The sequence below is a fragment of the Opisthorchis viverrini genome, assembly GCF_000715545.1.
Source record: "Opisthorchis viverrini unplaced genomic scaffold opera_v5_154, whole genome shotgun sequence".
Lineage (NCBI taxonomy): Eukaryota > Metazoa > Platyhelminthes > Trematoda > Opisthorchiida > Opisthorchiidae > Opisthorchis > Opisthorchis viverrini.
Window position 1 is genome coordinate 77,720 of NW_008751809.1, and position 23,433 is coordinate 101,152.

Genomic DNA, 23,433 nt, shown 5'->3' on the forward strand with positions numbered 1-23,433 from the left:
TGACTGACTGCCATTATCGAAATGACGCTCCAAAACAAAAAAGATACTGTGTAAATTGGAGACCACCAAACCATGAACAGAAATGGTCCAAGTTGCGATAAGCTACAAATGGCGGTCCATAGTGGAAAATCATCGTCCTCAGTTCCGCTGAGAGTATTCACTCAAAACTGCAGCAAGCCAACTCAGAATCCGATTCAAAAACAGGTAAACAGAACAACACAGGTTGGTTTGAATTTATCGTTACGGAAGCGAGTCAGGTGGTGAAGAGCAGTTAGAAAATTAAGATGGCAGCGCGGACAGCACACGAAGACGTTGGTGAAACGAAGCCCTTATCCACAAAAGGGTGCTTTCCAAAGTGATAGGTTTGCGAGAAAAACGCTGATCCATTCAATCTGAATCAGTATGTAACAAAAGATGGAGAGGACTAAAACACACACCGAAGGCTACGAAGATGTGAGGTCTTAAGTAAAACGTAAATGAAACGGACAAGGCTCCACTGTACGGAGACAAAGACACTATTATCTCGCGTTCACGATTTGTCCGTCGAAGGTCGAATGTACAATATTATAGACATAACTTATCGTGCCGTCCAGAGAGACGGACTGCATAATTCGAAGAACAGTTCAGTTGTTCAGATGAATGCCGATCACATGTATCCAGGCGCCCATGTACGTCGGTTCGCTATCTCCGGCTATTCACGTCTGGAACCCGAAAGTAAAGTGTACAGTTGTTTAGACGAAACAAAGTAAGGCGGTTTCTATCCGCCGGTCATAAGCTTCGTGTGTAAACCGCATACCCATTGCACGGTGGCTATGACAGTTACAGTTTCGTTTGCCGTCGAACTGAGAGGGCAGGATTGGTATTTGACAGCTGTGTTCAGGAATGACAGCGGACTTTACATTCTAGAAGATAGGGACGGAAATCCATGCGTTGAAGACAACAGCCTGGATGCAGGTGTGCAATTGGCTACATGAATTAGTCATGTTTATCAATGTCTTTAACCACCAATATGCCCATTTTGGGATCCAGAGAGACGGCAATGACCAGCGCACCTGAGTTTTTTGGTAACGCTTCCATACTTCGATGGGAGGTCGCTGCCCGACCTACCTTGGCTCGTTTTCAACCTTCGTGTTGTTGTGCGAAAACGGAGACTGGCATACGGAGCAGGTGACCAAGCACGCGCAACTAATGGAATGTGACCAGCTCATCTATCTTGGGTGAATCATCCCCCAGCACACCGAAGATAATCCCTGTCATGGAAGACGTTTGAAGCATTTGTCGTACTATTGGTTGTCACCGGTAACATGGGTACGTTAGGTTCAAATATGTAGTCTCACGCTTTCTCGAGCCAGGATACAGTCTTTGAGCAAGCCCCTAAGAATTCAAGGAGACATTCGAAGTAATGGGACATTATACACATTTGGAAAGGTTTTCATCTTGATGGCAGACAGATTCAAAGCGCAAACTCCAAAGGTCGGAGATGCGTCTGCCATTGTGCACCATTTGTGACGTCCCAAAGACTTGACTGGACCTTGAGGAACGCGCGTATCATACCACAACATAGGCTGTATTGTAGTTTTGTTGCGAGACCTGGCCGCTAAAGATGGAGTACCTGATACATCTCAGGTCTCTGGCCATCGATGTCTCGGAATTACGACTATAACCGACTACAACCAACAAATTTGCAATAGGATGGCAGTGAACGGATAGCTGGTGAGATAGCAGACACTTTGCTTAACAAAAACATGCAACAATGTTAGCTAAAGGGGCTCCTTCATGCGCTACTAAATCCATCTACTGAAAACAGGATTGCTTTGGGTACCTAATTCGGAGTGCAGAAGACTTAAGGGTCACAGGAATATGATCTTGTAGTAGCAGAGATGGCTACAGAAAAAGTACTGTCGGCGCTGCTCCCCTTCTAAAATGGGGGCCTCTGAGAATGAGGATGATAGCGATGATGACAAACTTCGATTACTAGAGATTCTTTCAAAAACGTTGCCAAATGAATCGCGATGAGACAAGTACTAGCGGATATCAAATCGAGTAGAGATGGGAAAGGAAGAGGACAACGTTACAGTCAAATAAATTACAGCGCTGACGTCCTGGGTTCTTGACTGTGATGGACGGAAATCCAGTGTAACGGCAACAGTAGTCCGTTATCCTTGCCTCATGGTACGAACTTCAATGGCAAATTAATCATAATCATAATAATGATGATCACGATAATAATAATGGTAAGTAAATAGGGCTTTCGAGATGTGAAAAACAATTTCAAGGCATTCGGGGCCGTTGTCGGCGACAGAAGCTAAGTGCCCTGCTGAGCACTGACTCAATGGTGAAACCTTAGTGAAGATAAAATGCAACCTGACCTGTAACTAGACCAAAAGATATAAGGAACCGATTCCACCAAAAAAAAACAACTTAGCTCGATGTGAATCTCTGAAACATTCAACCTCATCAAACAGGTTATCATTTGACGTAGCAGAAGCATTATCAATAGGATGTCCATGGAGACGGTTGGGAGAGTGTGGCAACGATATACATGGCGTGGTTTATCCGTGACTTGGCAATGGCTGCCGCACAATTAATTCGAAATAAACGGAACGATGGTAACAGAACTGAGAATGGATCATCCCAATCGGCTCCCTGTTCTCAGCCTGAACAAATACCACAGTAAAACAGTCTGAGCTGAATCATGCAGTGTGGTATGTCTGGTGGGTTACGACCAATCTCCAGTTGCTCTAAGAGGTAGAAACGCGCAGTCAGCTTCTATAAGCATGTGTGCGTGTCTGTGAAGGGACTCAGGATTGCCTTCAGATGATTTTTGGAAATACACTTCGGAAATATAAAAATCTTCCCGCCCGAAACCTCTACATGAAAGGCGGGGAAATCCATGAAAATATTTATCCCTACATATCTATCACGCCAGCATTAAGCAACGAAATTACTTTCCAGTCGGTGAAAAATAAGCGAATAGAAGAAACTTCATTGCAGAAAACGGTTAGGTAAACGAATATGTCAACGTAGAAACATTAGTCAGTTGGACTAACCTGCAACCTTTATAACTGCCCTATCTGCTGGATCCAACTGGAGGATGCCCAGTGAAAGTTGCAATTGGCATAGGTTAATGGTATGTGGTAAAATGCGGTCTCCACTCCCACCTAATTTGGGCAGCGAATTGGGAGCGTGTTTAGGAACAGCTGAGTTATTGACCCAAGGAGTCGAGTAATATCGATACTCATCCTCATTTGCATCGGACTGTTTCTCTTGAGCCTTCATATGGAGTATTCACGGTCCAAAAAATGCATCTAAACGCGACAGAGTCCTGCGGCGTAGAAAATCAAAATGACGCCACTTATGAGAACCTGCAACGCCCTTACGCATGCACTACAAGGTCAGTTCACACAGGACGAAAGTGCTGGCAACTAACCGATGGTCCACCGATTGATACGAAGGTTCAAGACTTACAACCGAGCATCCATGGTCAGTTTTGATTTTTCGTTCAGCGAATTACGGTGGCCGTAAAGGCACAAGCAAAAAAGGGTGTGACGTCGCTGTCAAAGCTCACGGATTCACGGATTTTTGGATTGATACACAGGACCGAGGCTTTTGCCCAAGATTCCCGGGTCGGTTTTGTTCTTGTCGGTCAGTGGCTGTCGTTCACCCGAAAGGCAAAAGTGAAAAAAGGGTGTAGCACTGCTCTTTATGTTCTCAGCGCGGGGCAGTATGCTTGCCAGCTCGAGGATTCGCATAAATAAATGTCTAATAGTGCTTTAAATTGGGTTCTGGAAGGAGCGTGTACAACTGTCGGAGGAAGGTCATTCCACGCAGCTACTACCCGAAATGAAAAAAAGTTCTCTAATGAATCTGTGTGCCCTGAGCGTGAACATTTTCTTACTGCGTCCCCGCCGGGTTTTTGCTGGGTCAACGGTAAAAAGCCTGTTTGCCAAGCTTTGTTCAAACAGGACGTAAGCAAGAATTAGGTCTCCTCGGAGGGGAAAGAGATCAAGCGTCGCCAGACGCGTTTCTTAGTCCACGGATTTGAGGCCGGCAACCATTCTCGTGGCGGCCCGCAGGACACGCTCAATGAGGGTCGATTTCTCATAGTGTAGTGAGAAGGACAAGATTGAGGAGACCCAAATGCCCAAATCTTTTTTGGCATCTACCCTCGTGATGTTTTCCGGTCCCTTTCCACCATGCATAACAAAAGCACCCGTTGAATCCCCTCCAAACGACACATGGACGCACTTTTAATCATTCAGAGGAAGGTGCCAGTCCAACGACCACTGCTTGGCAGTGCCAACATCCATTTGGAGGGCACTGGCATTGGAGCTCCAGGATTTCAAGTCGTCCGCAAAAAGTAAACATGGACTCGCAAGAATGTCTCGGAGGTCGTCGACGTAGCTCAGAAATAGGAGTGGTCCCAAGACGGAGCCTTGAGGAACTCCAATGGAGACCGGTGCTGGAGAGGAATAGGTCGAGCCTATTCTCACTCGGAATGATCTGTCTGATAGGAACGCCTTGATCCAGCGAAAGATTTTACCTTGAATCCCGTAAGACTCGAGTTTGTGGAGCGGCGGACCGTGTGTGACCCTATCAAATGCTTTTGAGAAGTCGAAAAATATGGCATCCAATATGAGTCCTTCGTCCTTGGCGTGGGTTAAGCTTTCCATATACACGAGCATATTTGTCACGCCAGAGCGGTGTGGGAGAAATCCGTGTTGAGCTGGAGATATCAGGTTGCTGGAAGTAAGGTGATCTAGGATAGCTCGCTTCAGAATGCGTTCCATCACCTTACATGGCACGCTAGTGAGGCTTATGGGCCTGTGGCTGCCAGGCGACAGTCGGTCACCAGTTTTGTAGATTGGCGTGACAACCGATTCCTTCCAAGCAGAGGGAAGGCGGCCTTCAGCAAGCGACTGGCGGAAACACCAGCTGTAGATGATTAACCAGTGTGGAGGACGTTTCCTTCAGGATCCTTGGATGGACCTCGTCGGGCTCCAACGCGCAGAATGGGTTGATCTTTTGCGAGAGTTGACGAATGTCCTCCACCGTGAAGACCAGGTCGGTTAGAGGCTGTTCGTAGTTCGCCTTGACAAGAGTGTATGTGACGATGACGCTGGTGCTGAGTATAGACACGCATGCTGTTCCCTGTAAAACTCAGATACCACTGATCGGTCATTCGTCGGTTCTCCGTTTCTGTCCCTCAAGGAGAACGCGGATGGCTTGTTTCTGCGGCGATAATCTCATGTAATTGAAGATGTTTTTGTTTTTTTCGAGCGAGGTCCAGAATGATCGCTTGTCTTCGTATGTTCCATTGGCGGATTTCCAGAGTTCGCCGAATCCTTTTTGGCGCGACGGGTTTTTGTGGGACGAACGTCGCGTCAGCCTTGTGAACTTTCTGGACAATGGTCCTATATAGTTCCTCCACCGGAGCTGGTCCCAGTGTGACTTGTTCAATGAAGATGCGCATTCCCGAGAAGCCTGCACGACAGAAGTCTCGAAACCACGATCGACTTTCGGGGTTTCTGGCCCAATAGCGGATGGAACCAAACGTCAACACGCAGTGGTCGCTATGTCGCAGCGGAGCGTTAATTGTTACCTGATCAACGAAGCGTCTTTCGTTGGTGATGACCGAATCCAAGAGGGATGGTAGTTGGCCTGCGCGGTATCTGGTGGGTGCCATGACATGTTGGATCCAAGCGCTCTGTTGAACGATTTCAAACATCGCCGTCGCAAAAAGTCCGCCTGATTCGATGCGCTGGAGCTCCATTCGGGAGGCGATTAGAGCGTCGAAGCCACCTACGGTAGACCACGCCACGAAGGAGAGAATCGAACCCGCGTAGCGGGATTCGGACCCACAGTGCATCGCAAAAGGGTGCCGGGGTGGTGTCAGAGAGGACAGTCGGTTTGGTAGGGCCGCATGTAAATACAGAGCAACCCCACCAACACTCCCTCGTTTTGAGTCGGCTTGAAAAATAGAGTAACCGTCTATCAAGATCTCCGCTTCAGAGACATCTGGTGTGAGCAGGTCTCTGTAAGTGCGTTTATGGACAATTGTTCGAGGCAACCCGAATGTTTAACATCGCCGAGTTTGTTGAAAAGGCTGAGGCAGTTTGTGGACAAATATTCCAACACTGACTCTGCTGCCTCTGTGGGTGAGGAGCCGAAAGTTGAGGGATCAAGTTTGTTAGCAGACCTAATATTTGTGTGCCCGGTTTAAGTCCAAGGATCCAACGGGGCCTGCCTTCGTGGTTTCTGGGGATGCTTTTGAATTGCGGGGTTTTTTCGTTCCGTGGGAGCCCGGTTTGCTCGGGCATTTGGCTTTGGGGGACGAAGTCTTTTTCCCCGTTGGCGAAAATTTTGACCGTTGCTGGTGGTAAATTTTGGTAAATTTTGGTAAATTTTGGTAAATTTTGGTAAATTTTGGTAAATTTTGGTAAATTTTGGTAAATTTTGGTAAATTTTGGTAAATTTTGGTAAATTTTGGTAAATTTTGGTAAATTTTGGTAAATTTTGGTAAATTTTGGTAAATTTTGGTAAATTTTGGTAAATTTTGGTAAATTTTGGTAAATTTTGGTAAATTTTGGTAAATTTTGGTAAATTTTGGTAAATTTTGGTAAATTTTGGTAAATTTTGGTAAATTTTGGTAAATTTTGGTAAATTTTGGTAAATTTTGGTAAATTTTGGTAAATTTTGGTAAATTTTGGTAAATTTTGGTAAATTTTGGTAAATTTTGGTAAATTTTGGTAAATTTTGGTAAATTTTGGTAAATTTTGGTAAATTTTGGTAAATTTTGGTAAATTTTGGTAAATTTTGGTAAATTTTGGTAAATTTTGGTAAATTTTGGTAAATTTTGGTAAATTTTGGTAAATTTTGGTAAATTTTGGTAAATTTTGGTAAATTTTGGTAAATTTTGGTAAATTTTGGTAAATTTTGGTAAATTTTGGTAAATTTTGGTAAATTTTGGTAAATTTTGGTAAATTTTGGTAAATTTTGGTAAATTTTGGTAAATTTTGGTAAATTTTGGTAAATTTTGGTAAATTTTGGTAAATTTTGGTAAATTTTGGTAAATTTTGGTAAATTTTGGTAAATTTTGGTAAATTTTGGTAAATTTTGGTAAATTTTGGTAAATTTTGGTAAATTTTGGTAAATTTTGGTAAATTTTGGTAAATTTTGGTAAATTTTGGTATTTGTATAGCAACAGAAGGAGCATAAAACACGCCCGGTTGGGCCATGCTGTCCAAGATTTACCCTTTCATTCTCCAGCCGCTATAGTTTCGTGCCTCAAACCGGTTTTCGGAGACACTGTGGGTGATCCTGGGTTAGTTCTTTTCGGGTTCAGGAATATAAGTCAAGGTTTTCGGTGACGCTTTTTATCCAAGAGGACCGATAAGTAGTAGGTATTCTCAAAAGCTGGGCGAGAGATGGGGTAAAACCAAGACTAAAGCAAACACAAGCATCGGATACCAACGTAGAATGCCTCTGTTTTTTTCTCGGACGAGGGCCTCTCTCCTTGTTATTCGAGGAGTGATCGGTCCACGTTTCCAGTGGGCCAGAAAACATGACGTGCTCTGTGGTTCCTGCGGAACTTAGTGATGCTTGTGTGTGATTACTAATGAAAAGTGATCTGAAGCCGATATCGATTACAGCGCTACTTTCCGGGTTTCAGTTTGCTATAAATGCGAGTCGTGAACGTCCATTCGTCTAATTCCATTTTTACTTTGGCTGAGTTGTAAGCGAAATGGGTGCCCGCAGTGGACCTGAAAGATTCGCGTTCCCACTGTCCTAACAAGGCATTGTTTATCACTAGTACACTAGAGTGCATTACCGGCTGCATTCGTATCCATCTGCAGAACAGTTGCCGTGGAAGGCGGCGGATATATACCAACATTGCAATGCTCTGACTAGGCTCTGCACCTTGACATTTATTCATGCCAGCTTCAGCTTTCTGCGTGCCCATGGTACCGTGATAATGAGTTGCACAAAATCATATACTACTTACGCTTTTTATCTCGATTGTAAATATCGCCTTGCTATTTTCAATCTAGATTGGCTTTACCTAGCACAACGTAGAATTAACGTACACCCGATGCTACGAAAAGAGCTGGGTGCCGCTTGCAAATCTAAAAGGAATTAAGTTTGGTCTCACGCAAAATACACCTTGTTTAAAATTTCAGCAACCTTATGACTTATGTGTCGTATCTAGACGTTTTGTGTACTTTGCCGACTAGCGCAGTGCCCCCAAACTGTATCTTTTTCTCTCATTTGCTAGCTACCGCAACATAAAAATTCTTCCTTCATTTTTTGATCTCCCCTCGAGTGTTTTGGGATTGGTACAGATAACCTGGCGCCCAAAATGTTCGGAGTTATCCCCCGGGCCTCCTCTACCCGCCGCCCGTAAGACATTTCGCACTCCAAACTTCGATGATATCGAACACTGGTCAAATGTACTCGTTACCGTACTCTCTTGTTTTACCAGAAGTTACTTTTTCTTTTAAGAACCTGTCCTTACTGATTATCCTGCTTGCCTGTGGTGGCTACATAACAGGTCATCTGCCGTGAAGTAACGAGCACCAATTTTCGCACTCATTATTACTGCTCCATACTGGCCTCATTGGCCCTAATTGGCTTCATTTTCATTTTTTACCTGATCTAATGGATTCGGTCACTACTTGGGCCGCTTTGACTTTCTCCAAGGAAACAACGCAGATATTGTGCATAACAAACAAGTTGCCCTCTTTAATATGTGTTGAGATAACCCATATTTAATTTTGTTTCGAACAACAAATAGTTACTGAAGTGGTCGTTTTTAATATCATATGTTTTCACAAGAGTGTAATGTTGTGATCGTTTTCGTGAACAGATATGTTGTGTCATAAGTGAGATGGCACGTGACAATCGCAAATCATTTTTAAGGGTTGTGTGCCAGATTCTGCGTGATTTCTGACTATCCATTAATGAGAAGCGAGGGATGCACCAAACAAAGCAACCGTAGAAATAAGATGTGACCCTTTTTTCTCATCAAAAATTTCCTCTAAAAATTTGTTGAGAGGCGATAGTGCTTCCGCTGTATCCAAATTGACATTATAATCCCAATTTGACAAACAACAACAAAGCCTGCTTTTTTAAAAATCACTGCGATGTTCGCGTGCTCCTTGATAAATAAATCTAGTTTGAAAGTGAAATACTTCTCACTATTCGTGACATTGCCTCCTTTTCTCGGAACCTCATTATTATTATTATTAAGTCAAAAGGTGATTTATCAATGGGGGCAACTGGTGCGAGTTCCTTACTGAGGGTTCGGAAAAAATGTTGTTTCCGCAGTGGGGCTGCTTCATGTGCTCCGTAGTTGTCACCGCTCAGTAATTGCACAATGGAATTAACTTCTCCAAAATTATAAGTTTTCCAAGGAAACCACTACGTATTTCAGAATACCAATTTCTAATGAATATTTTTGCAACTAATCTGCGTGAGTGAATATTCAAGGACATCCATCACTACCGGGTGAGAAACATTGCCTAATGTTATAAAACAACGCGAATTTCTGTTTAACGTGAATCGCTGGCAGCGATCTAACGTCGTGGTAAGTTCCGCGGTACACACGATGCGTAGGACTTTCTAGACCCTACAGTGTGCATGTGATGGCACGGCACTGCCATACACAGTCGATAGCGCACCCGCAACTATTCCGTCCCAACTCCCGACCGTAACCTTCCGTCTACTGGTTACATTAACTGAAAACATGAATAAGCTCCTCACCTGGCATCAGCTGTCTTCATGGGTTGTGCACCCCTGTGGTTCGAATCTAACCATTCAGACGGAATTCCAGTCCGTGCTCCCCTCAAAATCAATAATTTTCTTTAGTTCGCGTTCTTAATCGTAAGTTGCAGTCCTATCACCCCTCAAAGAACTATAATGCCCGACTCCACAACAGCGACACAAGTGAGCTTCTGCAGTTTCACTATACACAATGTTTCTGAGATTCCTGCTACCACTTGTGCGCTTTGCTAATCTCTTCACCTCAATATCCCCACCTACGCTTTTGTGATCCTAGCCCTGAGACCAAAAGCCCAAGGCCACGAGGCTTCAGCGGTGGTTTTGAGTTTTTGTCAGTTCTGACCGGCTGGTTGACGCCCACTCTTGTGCATCAACAGATCTGATGTTCTGGTTCCTCATCTTTTGCAGTTTACACTTTTTTGTTATATTTCAGGCGAGGAACCTCCTGTTTATCTCCCCGTTTTCTTTATTTACGCCGCCTACGAACCCTAACGATCTGCTCCTGCTTGATGCCTACTACGAAAAACGTGGTAACTGCGCTTCCTCACTCGTGCCCGTTTAGTGGTGACCACATCTGCATCGGATAAAGCCCACCGCCTATGACGATCTCCTTTTTCCAAAAGCTCTATGTACCCACAATCCCCGCCAGTCACATCCTCATTCCAACTGTAACCTTAAGACCATGTCTGACGGCATGCCACCCACAAGATGGGAATAAACCATATTATTATAACACGCTCCACTTCCATATCGGTACCAAACGCTCTGGTGTAAACCTTTGAAAATCATCGAATCCCGCCTTCCTATTGCTAGAACCGAGCGTCTTCTCACGCCGCGGTTGACGCCGGACACTTTCTTGAAAGAATCCCTTAGTACATCCAAACCGCGCTCTCATCCCAAGGGCTTTGCCAACTGGTCCTAGTATGTACTCACCGATTTGGATTTTCAAGCACTAACTCAAATATGGCGCAGCGTCCTCCTCGTGCATTCCTCGCGAGCAGTCATGCTGTTACCCATCTTTCATGCAACAATTTCACTTCATGAGACTGCATCTGAATTTGCCGCTTGAAGTGCACATCTATTGCGGAGACTATCTGGCGGCGGACTGTAATTCTTTTCATACCCTCCTCCATTGACATTGTCATTTTTCTCACCTACTACTTTAATCTTCCGTGCCCGGATGACTTATGTCTTTTCCTTCAAGTTTGGCCTCCCCATGAGTATCTCTGTCAGCTTTATTTAGCACTGGTGCTACGCTTTGCCAAAGTCCAAACATTATAAAAAACGAAGCACAGTTCTTCACTCTTGAGGAGCATGCTTCATTTTCTGACCAAGCATTGTGCAGTAAAATTGCACATTAAATCGCACAATAAAATAGCCAGTGCGAAAATGCCCAATAAATAAAATTTCTGATTTTCTTCATAGCCCATTAAGTCACAAATAGCTTTGTTGTGTGCCTCTGCTTCATATAGTGGTTCCCATCAATGCTTCATCTTCCTTGAGGTATGATGTACACATTCTGAGTATCTCTTCTCGTGACTCAAGCTTTAACAATCTTTTCATTGGCCTGCATCTTTCAGCGGATGTTGGCTTGTTCTAACTAACTAAGATGTTTTACTGGCCTGGGTTTCCAATCAACGGATGAAATATTTGGTTTTCAGAGTTATTTGTTGACGTAAGAGCCGTAACTGAAACTGTTGGGTGGCTTGACACCCTGGTAGCGTGCACGGGGGAGGAAAACCTCGTGTGGTGGTTGGGCGCGCCCTGTATGTAGGATCGCCTAGCGCACCACGTGGTGCGCTGATATCACTACTCCCCTTCCAGTACCTCGGGCTTTCTCTCGTCGGCAGTGGCGCTGAGCCGAGAGTGGTCATATGCAAACAAAAGTAAATGAATTATAATAAAGGTTTTATTCATTCATTATCAACATTTAAAGCTCTCTTCTATGGAGTTTGTCGCAATGAGTCACCGATTTTGAGGCTGATATTAGTACTCATGCGACCAGTGACCAAAACTTATATTCACTTTCCATCCCAAACTGTGGTATTGTTCGGCTCACGCGGGAAACTCCAGTTAAAATAACCCCTGTCCGTCATCCTGGAAGTTCTTTATCCATCAGCAATTATATGGCTTTTTCTTTATCGTCATAACTGCCTGCACAGCGTACAACGAAATCAGCTTCTAGTTTAATTTACTCTGAAATAGCCCATACAGCCTAGGCCAATGGGTGCGTCCCTTGCCAGTAGCCATTTCGGCCAAACCTGGGCCCTGCCAAAAGGTTTTTATGTAAATACTCTCCATTTGGCCATAAGCTTGATGGTCGACTGACGCTAAGTGTGAAAACATAAGACATCTCTTTACAAACATTGTTGGTTTTTTAGATCGATACTTGAGTGAACCATATAGTTAGATAATTAGTTAACAGGAACATGCTTATAGTGGTCTGTTCTGTGCTCCTCGTAACGTAGTCGGATTATATTAGCAAGCTCAGCCAATCCTTTCTTGTTAAGTGGCATCCTGAATCCTGCATCCGCTTCAGATAATTCCTATCATTTGTTGAACTATTTCTGACGATAATCGTGCCTCCACCCTTACTATACCACTGTGACCAATCGTGACAGTGTGCCACACTCCAGCTGGGAATAAAGATTGATAATTATATGCAAAGGACAACGGTTTTTGGTGGCCAAGTGCCATGGGGTTTCTACTTATCACTTGACCGACGAAGTGTTTTTCAGTAATAATGACCGGACGCAGTAGAGACGCTATTTGTATCAAATCTGATTGGCGTGCAGACACTGAGTCCGAGAGCTCTTTTGCACGCAGTGGACCAACGCCAATGTGAAATGTGTTCTGCACTCAAACTGGTAATTCTATATCTGGATCTTGTGACAATGATTTAGTTTATCAGAGTTAAAATGAAAACTAGTAGTCGCTAATTTCTAGGGATAGTTCACATGTGGTTGTCACCCAAAGCCGCAAGGACAGGTTTCATTCATGTCTGTTCGCCAGTGACTTTTCTTGGGTGGGGGCGCAAGGGTTATTAATGTCGAGACAAAGTGAAACGTGGACTTCTCTGCGTGCCTCTGAAAATCCAACATTGGCCATTCAGAGGCCTGTCACGTAGTTATCGGTTTCCTTACAGCACACCTCTCTTCAACTTAAGATAAATGTGAAGATAAAGATGTTGGCTGCTCCGCCCTCGTGCAATTTACTCCGACCGGCTCGTCAAAGTCGTTGGCACATCGTGAGTCTATCATGACGGATTGGAGGCTGCAATATAAAGCCTCGGTCGGTTCAAAAAATATACTTTCTAGGGTAGTACAATCCACAAGCGTTATCGGGCTTACCGGATGTTATTATGACTGGGCCGTTTCCCTTCTATAAACGATGAATTCGATGTTCGTGCCTTAGAAGGCGACCTTCGGATTGGCGTGTCAATCTCGGAAAGGCCTTTTGTACGCCAGGAGACAGCTCCAGGTTTTTCTACTACGTTTGAAGGAGACTTGGTGGCAGCAAGTTCGTGGGTTTGGCTGTTTCCATTTTCTCAAAAGCAGCCTAGGTGAAGGGGCACGCACCCAGCGCTCGCAAAAGTGGCTTCAATGGGCCAGTATGCCGTTGCATTGTCGTTTTAGAAGCCAGCCCCAGATGATCATTCTGTACTTTCCTGTACTCCCATAATTGACGCCTTAGTGCTCCTGACTCCACTGTCAGGTATTTGAATAACCTCTCCGGCTGCCAACAGGTCAAGACTAGAAAGCGCTAGATAGTCCTTCAAAGGTGGGAGCGCATTATCTGTTTTCGTCCGGGCGACTAACTTTGCATCACCAAAGCTTTCGAAAGAAGCACCAGTCTGTCCTCGGGTTCTCCGGTTAAAACGGAGCATTTGCGCAGGGTCCTCTGACGTGAATGTGATAGTCTGGTTTCACGGTTATCCATAGAACGCACCTCGCCCATGAGAGAGAGGCTGCTGGGGTGTGCAAAAGTCAGAACACTTGAATGGCTACTGGTCACACTGCAAATTCGTACACTTAAAATGCAACAAGACCAGGCGAACAAATAATTGCATTTCCCATATAACATACCAATGCAGTGGTTCCGCACACATTTGCTATGTTTCGCGGAGAACTTCAGTGGAGAAGAGCTTGTCATAATAAGGTTCACGTTGGTGAATAAGTGGGTGCATGTCAAGGAATAAATGCAACCTGACACAAAACTTCATACGAGAAGCATTTACTTTGTACAAAATCCGAACCAAATGAGACAATGAAAATGAATAATGAGACAAAAAAGTAATCGTGAATAGATTGGCGCAAACGATAAACGAAACCAATTGCGAACGTACCACGCTTGCGAATGATAACAAATCTGGGATTTTATGACTCAACAGCCTGGTTCGAAATTCATGTCACGTACTAGTCAACAGAGATGAATGGATGAATAAATCTGTGAGAAGCCGGAGTCCTCCATGTTCGGTCATGACTCTGGCGTCTTTCGGCCAATGAGAATGGGAGCCACAGCAAAGCATACCTTACCCGAGGAGCTTGGGCCAAAGCCTCAATCCCGTGTATCATTCACTGAATTCGTGAATACTTAGTGGACGGCCCTGGCCTCTGATCCGGACTTGCGATTTGGTCCACTGATAGCTCGCACGCAGTTCGTTTGATTGCGCATTTCAGGCATTGGTCTACTCTCGCTGTGTTGGATTTTAGAAATTCTGTGCCTATCCCTTCGTGAACTTTGTCCTAATGTCTGTCGCAGTTGCCCAGTTACTTCCTTTGGAACTGGTGGACAAATGTATTGGATCCAGAATACATATTGTGATGAAGAACGACAAGGAAATGGTTGGAACTTTACTTGGATTCGACAGCTACGTTAATATGGTCCTAGTAGACGTAACAGAATTTGAGTTTACGGCCCAGGGAAAAAGAATCACGAAGCTCTCTCATATTTTGCTCAATGGCAGTAATATTGCAATGATGGTACCTGGTGGAGAAGGACCGGAGATATAACCTTCGTTTGTACTTGTATATATTCTCCAATTTAATCACTTTACCAGACCTTTTCCAGTTCCTTTGATGTGATCGACTAGTATAAAGTAGGGAGAAGTTTATATGCGGAATGGGTCTAGGTACGCTAAAAGAGCATAGGCACTTTGGATAGGGTCACTGGCATTTCTGCGCATCGAAGGCGTGCGCAACCTTAAAAGCACTTCATGTTCGTGTTTCGGGTCCCGAAAATTCAAGACAATTCAGTGCTAATTTGTGGTATTTGGCGATTCGCGTTAAGTATGTAATCTGAAACAGCTCAGATTGACGGTCAGAAAAGTTGCGGCTAACACAGATCACGGCGTGTACCGTATTAACGTGCGCGAGGACTGACTGGCGCGAGTATACGTGTAATCGGTAACTATCAACCAAACGTTGTGCAGATTGTGAAACGATAGGAAACAGTTTGCCACAAATTTTCCAGGACCGAACTCAGGGATGCATACGTCAAACCAGACACTAGTACAGACTGATGTAGAGATGGCTCAGTGGTTAGAGCACGAACATACTAACCTGAATGTAGCTGTAAGAACCACCTGCTTGTCATACACTGGTTGTAGCTGCCACACTTTTGTCCACCGATGATTTGGGAGGTGGGGTAGGTAGCTGCGCATTGGGGCGGGAGGTGGTGAACACAGCGCTGTCAGTGGATATTTAATTCGGAAGATTGAGAGGGGAGCTATGCATTGAAGGCAAAAGCTCGGATGCACGTGCGCCATTGAGGGCTCGACTGAGCCATGTCCGACAATGTCTCTAACCATTGATATGGCCCGTCTCGGGATCCCTATCCAGGAAGACGTCAATGACCAGCTGGCAGTGGCTTTCACACTTCGCTGACAAGTCATTGACCGCCTCTGATTCTCTTCCACCCTTCACGTGGTTGTGCGAAAAGAGCCCTTTGAGGAAGTCGGCCGACTGGCATACGCAACACGTGGCCAAGCCAGCGCGACCTGTGCAGTGTGATCAGGTCATCTATCGAGGGTGAGTTTATTCTCCCGAATACCATTCGACAAACTTCAGCATTGCTGATCCGGTGTTCCCACCAGACTCGAGCAATGCTCCGAAGACATCAATGGTCGAACACTGAAAGTCATGACGTCCTAGGCACGCAGCGGCCAGGTTTCTGATCCGTATAGTAATGTGGAGCGCACCGCAGCATTGTAAAACTCGACTATCGACAGAGAAGCTGATGTCACACCCACGCCACAGTTGGTGCAGGTTCACAGACGCTGCTCTGGCCTTCCCAATCCGGATGGAAATATTACCTCTCGCGAGACCACCAGGACTGATACAACTGCCAAGGTAGACAAACTTGTCCACTACCTCAATTGGCTCATCCACAATCATCAGGTTAGGTTCCGGGCCCACCAAATCTTGCAGTAGTACTTTACACTTTGCGGGCGTGAAGCGCATGCCAGGGCGGAATTATTTAGATTATTTAATATTGCTTGCATTACCACGGGGTCAGATCCCAGAAGAGCTATGTTGTCTGGGTACTCGATGTCTGTGAGCGAACGCCCCGGGAGCACTTCGACTCCACAGGCATTGGAGGCTGATATTGAGTCTTCCATGATCGTATCAATGGCGAAGTTGAAGTCACATTTGAAGTCATGAAACACCAAGATTGTGGGTCCTCTATTCATATAGCGTTCTCTAACACCTGACGGAACGTGAAGATGTCGACGCAGCCTCTACCCGGTCAAAATCCCGTTTGATGCTCACCGGTCAAGGGTTCGCATGCCACCGTGAGACGACAAAAAATCAGTGACGCCAGAGGGCTTGTCATGCTAACACATCTATGGTTACCGCATTCAATGTGCGTATCGTTCTTTGAAACTGGGCACCACTATCAATTCATTGCACTTGTCTCCGACGGTCTCTTTCTCCCAAATAGACCCGAATAGGCTAGACAGACACTGGCTGAGAAGTCCACCGCCATCCCTGAAAGGACCAGCCGGAAGGTCGTTAGGACCAGCAGCACGATTTTCCTTGCGTAGACTTCTGCGACTGAAGGCAGCTCCATATTTACGATCTACTTTTCTGTTGAGTCCCAGGTTTCTGGATTGGAAGTGGCAGATGGCTAGCTGAACTGCTGCTCGAAGTATTGTACTCAGCGGTCCAAACGTTCTGCTTTGCTGCATATCTGGGAGCCATTTTGGTCCCTGATTATTTCGCCGACAAGAGGTTTCCGAGGGCCAGCTGAACGGATCAAGTGGAACAGCTTGCAGACGTTTCCAGCATTCTTTGCATCTTCCATTTCTTCGGCCTTTCGGGTCCACCAAGCTTCTCGGTCTGCACGGATACTCAGTTTCACCTGGCGTCAGGCGATGCGTCAGGTGGAGTTGTGATTGCGGCCAGGTGGAATCTATTTCCGGGTCTCCAAAAAAGACATGATCCTATCAGAGATCCAATGTTTGGATGAAATCGGCTGGGTTTTACCCCACACAGACGTTCCGGCTCTGAGTAGCGCTTTGGATATCTTTTCCGAGTGGCTGTTCATATCCGACGTCGTACCGTCCTGCGGGCTTTCTAGGATCTGTCTCTGATAGTTTCGTTTGACTTCTGGTTGCACTAGCTTCTCAATGGCTAAGCGAGGTGTGCGCGATTTGCGTCCACCTGAAAAGCATAATGAAAAGCAGCAGCGTCCTAGTGCATGGTCGGAGTCCACGCTGGTGTTCCAGAATGAGCGGCAGGTGGTGGTCGACACTGGTCACCGATAATTGACGGACATCTGGTTTATTTGGATTGGGAGGTGGTTTGTTGGTGGGCATCGCGTTTTTAGGTGGTTTACGCTGTTCCGGAAATTCGTACTGCAAAGGAACAGTCTGTGCTCGGCACACATCTGAAGTAAGTTATCCCCGTTATCCGTGTGTCTCGTGTCCAAGCCAAGACGACCACCCGATCGGGCCTCATCAGTGCTTAGTCTGCCTACCTGGGTGTTCATAGCACCGGCAACCACAACGATATCTGAGTCTTTAGCCCGCTGTAGAAGAGCACATAGAGCGTCATAGCAACTGTCCTTGGCAGATTCAGAGCTCCAGTCAGTTGGGACTTGAGCAAACACAATGAACAAAGTGCGATGGACCTCACTTCCTCTAACTTCTTTCGCAGATGTTGCGAACCGAACCGCTCAGAGGCGACTATCAACGGGTATTCAATCAAGCAGAGACGCCTCCGCTCGGTCGCTCAATACAGTACACGCCGTAGCATATCCCACTGCAGCGGCCTCTGCGTCAACAGAGGTAGGCAGTCCGAACCTGAGAAAGGGGGCAGTCAGTTCGATCACATTATTTGCGTCCAACATCCTTTGTAATTGACAGAAAACATACATCAATGCAGAGATGATCCAGTATACTAACAAGAACCACCTGTTGACCTGCTTGCTTCAGTGTGTGAACATTAAAGGTGGCTAAGTAGACAGGCTTTCGGGGTTTGGAAGATATCTAGCATGTCTAGGTAGCCCAGTTCAGCTCATGTGGATGGATTTTATGTTCGTTCTCAGGATAGCATATGGATGCTCTAACATCATCTGTCAGGTAATAAAAACTCCACAGTGGGTGGCGTAACGCAATTTTACACGGCAATATGGAATGGGACGCTTGACTGAAGCACTTGACGGACCTAGCTTGTCATGTTTTTAGCACCATTTCTCGGAAGCCCAGGTTGTTTACTGTGACAGGTTTGCAGCAAGCCTTCTCTGTGCTTGGCAGCTATTGCAAACGACTAAATGTATATCTAACTCTCCGAAGACCTCCCGACTCTCCCGACCTAAATCTGCCACCTTGACGTGGTGGTCGGGCTTGAGTGCTGCAATGATCCCGCGGGCTACACTGGCTGGAACTTCGTTCCACAAGGTACAACCATGCCATGAAGGCCAAAGGGGAGCAGCGAGACCCCGCACTACGAGCAATCGTGGTACGGGGCGGTCTGGGGGTAAAGTCGTACTGTCCTCTGCGACAGGAGTGTGAAGGCAGTAAGGTGTTTTCCCCAGGCACACCACTTGACTCCGATCACGCCGTGGTGCGCGCACGCTTGACAGTTAGTTTCCCTTCAGGCCATTGCAAGTCGGCAAGAAGCATACCAATCCCCTTTCTTCGAAGAACTGCCGTAGCTCAACAGTATCGATCTGAGCTAGCCCAACAACTTTCCACAGTAAAACAATACTGTGATGGCAGTGAACATGTGGATGGAGCGTGGCAAAATGTGAAAGGAGCTATGCTAGCGGCGTTCAGTACTGTCTGCCCGACTTCTCCAATTCGACCACAGGACCACTGGATGTCGTCGAGGTCGTTATCCATGATTGATGCCAGGAAAGCCATACCAGCAGGCAACGAGTACGACGGCGCACGCAAATCCCTCAAACGCCAAATAGTGAAGAGTCTAAGGAAAGACCGAGAGCTCTGGTGGACATCGAAAGCTCGGGAGATGGAGAAGGCTTTTGCTACGGGAAACAGCCGTGCCCTTTATCAACTGATACGATCGACTGGCCCTAGGAAAGCAACGGTCAGCGAAACGATAAGTGAAAAAGATGGCTCATTAATTCACTCGCAAAAACGTCGACTGGAGAGATGGGCCGAACACTTCGAAGAGCAGTTCAGCTGGCCTCATGCAACACAACCAGTGGAGATAATGCATACGGGCGAATGGAATCTAAACCTTGATCGCCCTTCAGAAGAAGAAATAGGATACGAAATAGCCGTACTGAAACGTGAGAAGGCACCAGGACCAGACGGTCGGTATCCAGCCCTCTTCAAAGAAGGCGGAAAATCCCGAGACGGGCTACATCAATGGCTAGAGACATTGTCAGATATGGCCCAGTCGCGCCCTCAATGGCGCTCATGCATCCAAGCTATTGCCTTCAATGCATAGCTCCTTTTCCAACCCCCCTCTTGACAACCCACTGTACCTATCCCCCAAAAAACATCGGTGAACGAAACTGCGGCAGCTACAACCACGGTACGACGAGTACGCGGTTATTACAGCTGACAATGATGACTGTCCGAAGAAACGGCCCAGAATTGAAAACTTGTGTTTTAATCCCTATTGTGAGTTCGATTAAGCTGTACCACCATCTATTCTTCGAGCTGACATACAGAAAAGACAGGTAGATACTGTGCGCGCTAGAAAATTAATAAGAGGCAACGATTGACTGCTCAGGCTTTTAGGCCGTATAGTGACCGACTATGCTTTACTCGTTTTTTTTCAAATGGTCACCGGAGAATATCATATAATTTCAGAACTGATTTTAATTAGTTAACTAACTGATCTCCCCTGCTTGATTGCAAACAAACCAACAGTTTGCCAATGTGGACTGCTGAATATAAGTCACAATTCAGTTTTCAGTTAGAATCAGTATAAAGAGAAACCGGAAAAGCTACCAACACGGATTAGCAACTATAAAGAGGACCATTTCATTCGCTGTAATCACTTAGTGCAGTCTCTGCTGTCACTTCCGAAATCACGTAATCTAATGATCGAGACCGGAATTCATTCGTTGTTTATGACCGATCATGATGTGATTTCCCTGCAAGAACTTTTTCATAGGCAGTTTCCACCAGAATGCTTAGTCTGCAGTGGTCCGGGGACAGGTTTGGCGGTAAAGCGCGCCGTTTGAAAAGATGGCTTAGGCATGGTATGAATACATGGATATATAACAAGTTTATGGTTTAGAAGCCTTCTTGACAAAGTTCGAGTGTATATATACACTTGTGCGCAAATGTCTTATTGGCCTCGGCATCCGAAAAGATCAGGTTATTGCAAGTGAATTAAAATTGCTTCAGAGGCCGTCGAAAGTCATACACTGACCAGCCAAAGAACGTCATCCGAATCTGATTTGGTTAAGTTCCACCATCCGATGACAGCTGATTTTCGGCCAACTGTTATCTTAACACGCGCTTAATCCAATGGGGTTGATCCTCGTTGAACTTTGGGACGGTCCACTAACACTTCAACTGCTCTCTGCTAAGACCTCCAGGATCTCTCGCAAAAAACTAGCCATAACAAACTAGCGCCTGAAGGGCGAATCGACTGAGCCAACAATGATAGCGTTCATGAGAGTGCGCGGTTTTGTGCCTTTCAGTTTTGGATCCCAAGTGTGCTGCAAATTTGGTAGCTGTTGGTTCAGTCTAAGACCAGGTGTCCAAACATTTAGCCGGGAGGTTGCGAGTTCAAAACCTTCCGAAGTTTCGTGAAATGCACACCGCTGATGATTTCTACTGAGGATGAGTAATCCATGCTGTTCTCCTCCGCTTTTCAGCGTAATTGGGCTTAACTTACTGGATGGAATCTCCCAAAAATTCCGAAATCTCCCTAGATTACCACTAACACCGAAGTAGCTCAGAGGAAGAATAGCTTCACAAGATTGTTGAAAATTGTGTGACAGTTTGTCACCCTTGGAGCCAATGACCACGTGGCTTAAGTGATGTGGACTCGGTTATTGAAGGGAGAACGGCGCTACATCCTGTCTCAGCGCAATTCATTCACACTGCTGATCAGCCGCTCTTCGCTGGATGGTTAAAAGTCCAAACTACGAGCCCGGATATCGCGGTTTCGAAACTCCCTGGAGTTTTGTGAGATGCGCACAATAGGCATGAATTAGCTATACCGTGTTTCTAGGTAATTCGCACAGATTGGATTTAATGATACGACGAAATCTTCATTGAGAGAGAGATATGAAGAAAGGAGTTGCAACGGCTCTGCTCAGGTGACATTTCGAGATGATTACTTCGGAAATGTGAGATGCCTGAAAGACGGAGTCTTGATCCAACGACTTTCTCGCGTGATGGGACCGTCTACCCACTGCGATTATGGCTTTTTGTTCGTGTCGTTGACGTTTGTTGTGCCAGGGGAACAATTACAGAAGCTCGGACATTGTAGCTAAGAAGAGATTATCCTACTGAGATGCGACATTTCGTGTATCTCCATGTTGCTTTGAGCTATACAGAGAGGTTACACGCCGACCCATATTTTGTGCTATCTAATTGATTATTGGACAGAGGGCGCAAAAACTGTCTCTACGTCAGAGAATGGAACATAAATTTCAACGTTCTCTGAAAACAAGCTAGCCTGGTGGCATATAGCCACCATCCACTGTCTTGTGTTCATGCATTTGTGCCTGTTTTTGTTGAGGGCCCTAATTGTCCCTTGCCTTGATTTGCGCCCTTATGTAGTGTCGCATTTCGAATACAACCATGAACTTCTCATCTAAAATCCATTTCATTCAGTGCCAGTCGGGTCGCCTTGTTGCATGAAGCAAGTGAGTGGTAGCCGGTTGACACCTGTTAAACTTATTCTTTCTACGCCCCCATGAACTGATTTCCACTTGGCTGATCACTTGGACCAGAGGTTCGTTTGGCTTGCATCGCACCTAGAGCAAACCCTACGCGTCTGTCTGCAGAACCAGCATCCGATACCTAGATGTTCACATACAAACTCCGACATCCGGTTCACTCATCTCCCTTTAATGTTCGCACTGTGAAGCAGAGCTTTCACAGCTGAGTATGCTGACGAACTATAAGATAATCGTTCAGCTGTAGCACCCGTTCGGTGCCTAACTGCCATGCCACCCGAAGAAAGCACGAGGGCTGGGATACGCGGACAGGGGAAGTGGAGAGGCGGAGGTCGGGTTCATACCACGGACCCTCCTGTCAGTAAATTCACGCTCTAGCCACTGAGCCATCTTGCCTCTGAGTATGCTGGGATTGGTATTATGTTGTTTTCGAGTAGAAGTGTCTGTACTTGACGGAATACTCCGTGGTAGATGCCTCTGTGGTATAGTTGAGCGAAGTTTTTGAGGGAAGCTATATTGCAATGCCCATCTGTTTATGTTCTCTGCTTAAACTCCAGCAGTCGTAGTTCCGACTTCATCAAAAATTATCTTAATCTTGCTTCTTCATAAACATGCGACGGAGTGCGCTGTGGGTTTTGAGACTGGGTACAATGTCTCCGAAACGCACTAGCTTATTATGGTTATGTGCTAACCACATGACCGGTATTCTTTCGTCAAATTCTGTATGTGGGAGGTGGCATTTTCGTTGATTATAGAGGACCGAGATCAATTTCTGCACCCCAAATCGAACAGAAATAATGCTCACTGTAAGTGCCGGTTGACTATATTTCTGGGGTTTATTGTGATTAGAACGAGATCTCGAAAGCCATTTGCAATGCGGGAATTCCTCTCGGTGCTATCTAGCCAGCTTCATCTAAGAGTAGTGTCTTCGATAATATGGGCTGTCCTGATCAGAAACCTGGCCGCTGCGTGCCTAGGACGTCATGACTTTCAGTGTTCGACCATTGATGTCTTCGGAGCATTGCTCGAGTCTGGTGGGAACACCGGATCAGCAATGCTGAAGTTTGTCGAATGGTATTCGGGAGAACAAACGCACCCTCGATAGATGACCTGATCACACTGCACAGGTTGTGCTGGCTTGGCCACGTGTTGCGTATGCCAGTCGACCGACTTCTTCGAGGGGCTCTTTTCGCACAACCACGTGAAGGGTGGAAGAGAACCAGAGGCGGTCAAACAATGACTTGTCAGCGAAGTGTGAAAGCCATTGCCAGCTGGTCATTGACGTCTTCCTGGATGGGGATCCCGAGACGGCCCATA

At 45.8% G+C, this 23,433-nt stretch overlaps 1 protein-coding gene across 1 annotated transcript in view; it reads right to left on the reverse strand.

Moving 5' to 3' along the window:
* T265_14174 (hypothetical protein) overlaps positions 1 to 3,350 on the reverse strand; it is a gene marked incomplete at both ends in the record, with an annotated part of 81,065 nt that extends 77,715 nt beyond the window's left edge. Inside the window, one exon of the mRNA XM_009172382.1 lies at positions 3,051 to 3,350. Coding sequence (XP_009170646.1) covers positions 3,051 to 3,279 — 229 coding nt within the window. The remainder of the gene's footprint in view (positions 1 to 3,050) is intronic.
* Between the last annotated feature and the right edge of the window lie 20,083 nt (positions 3,351 to 23,433).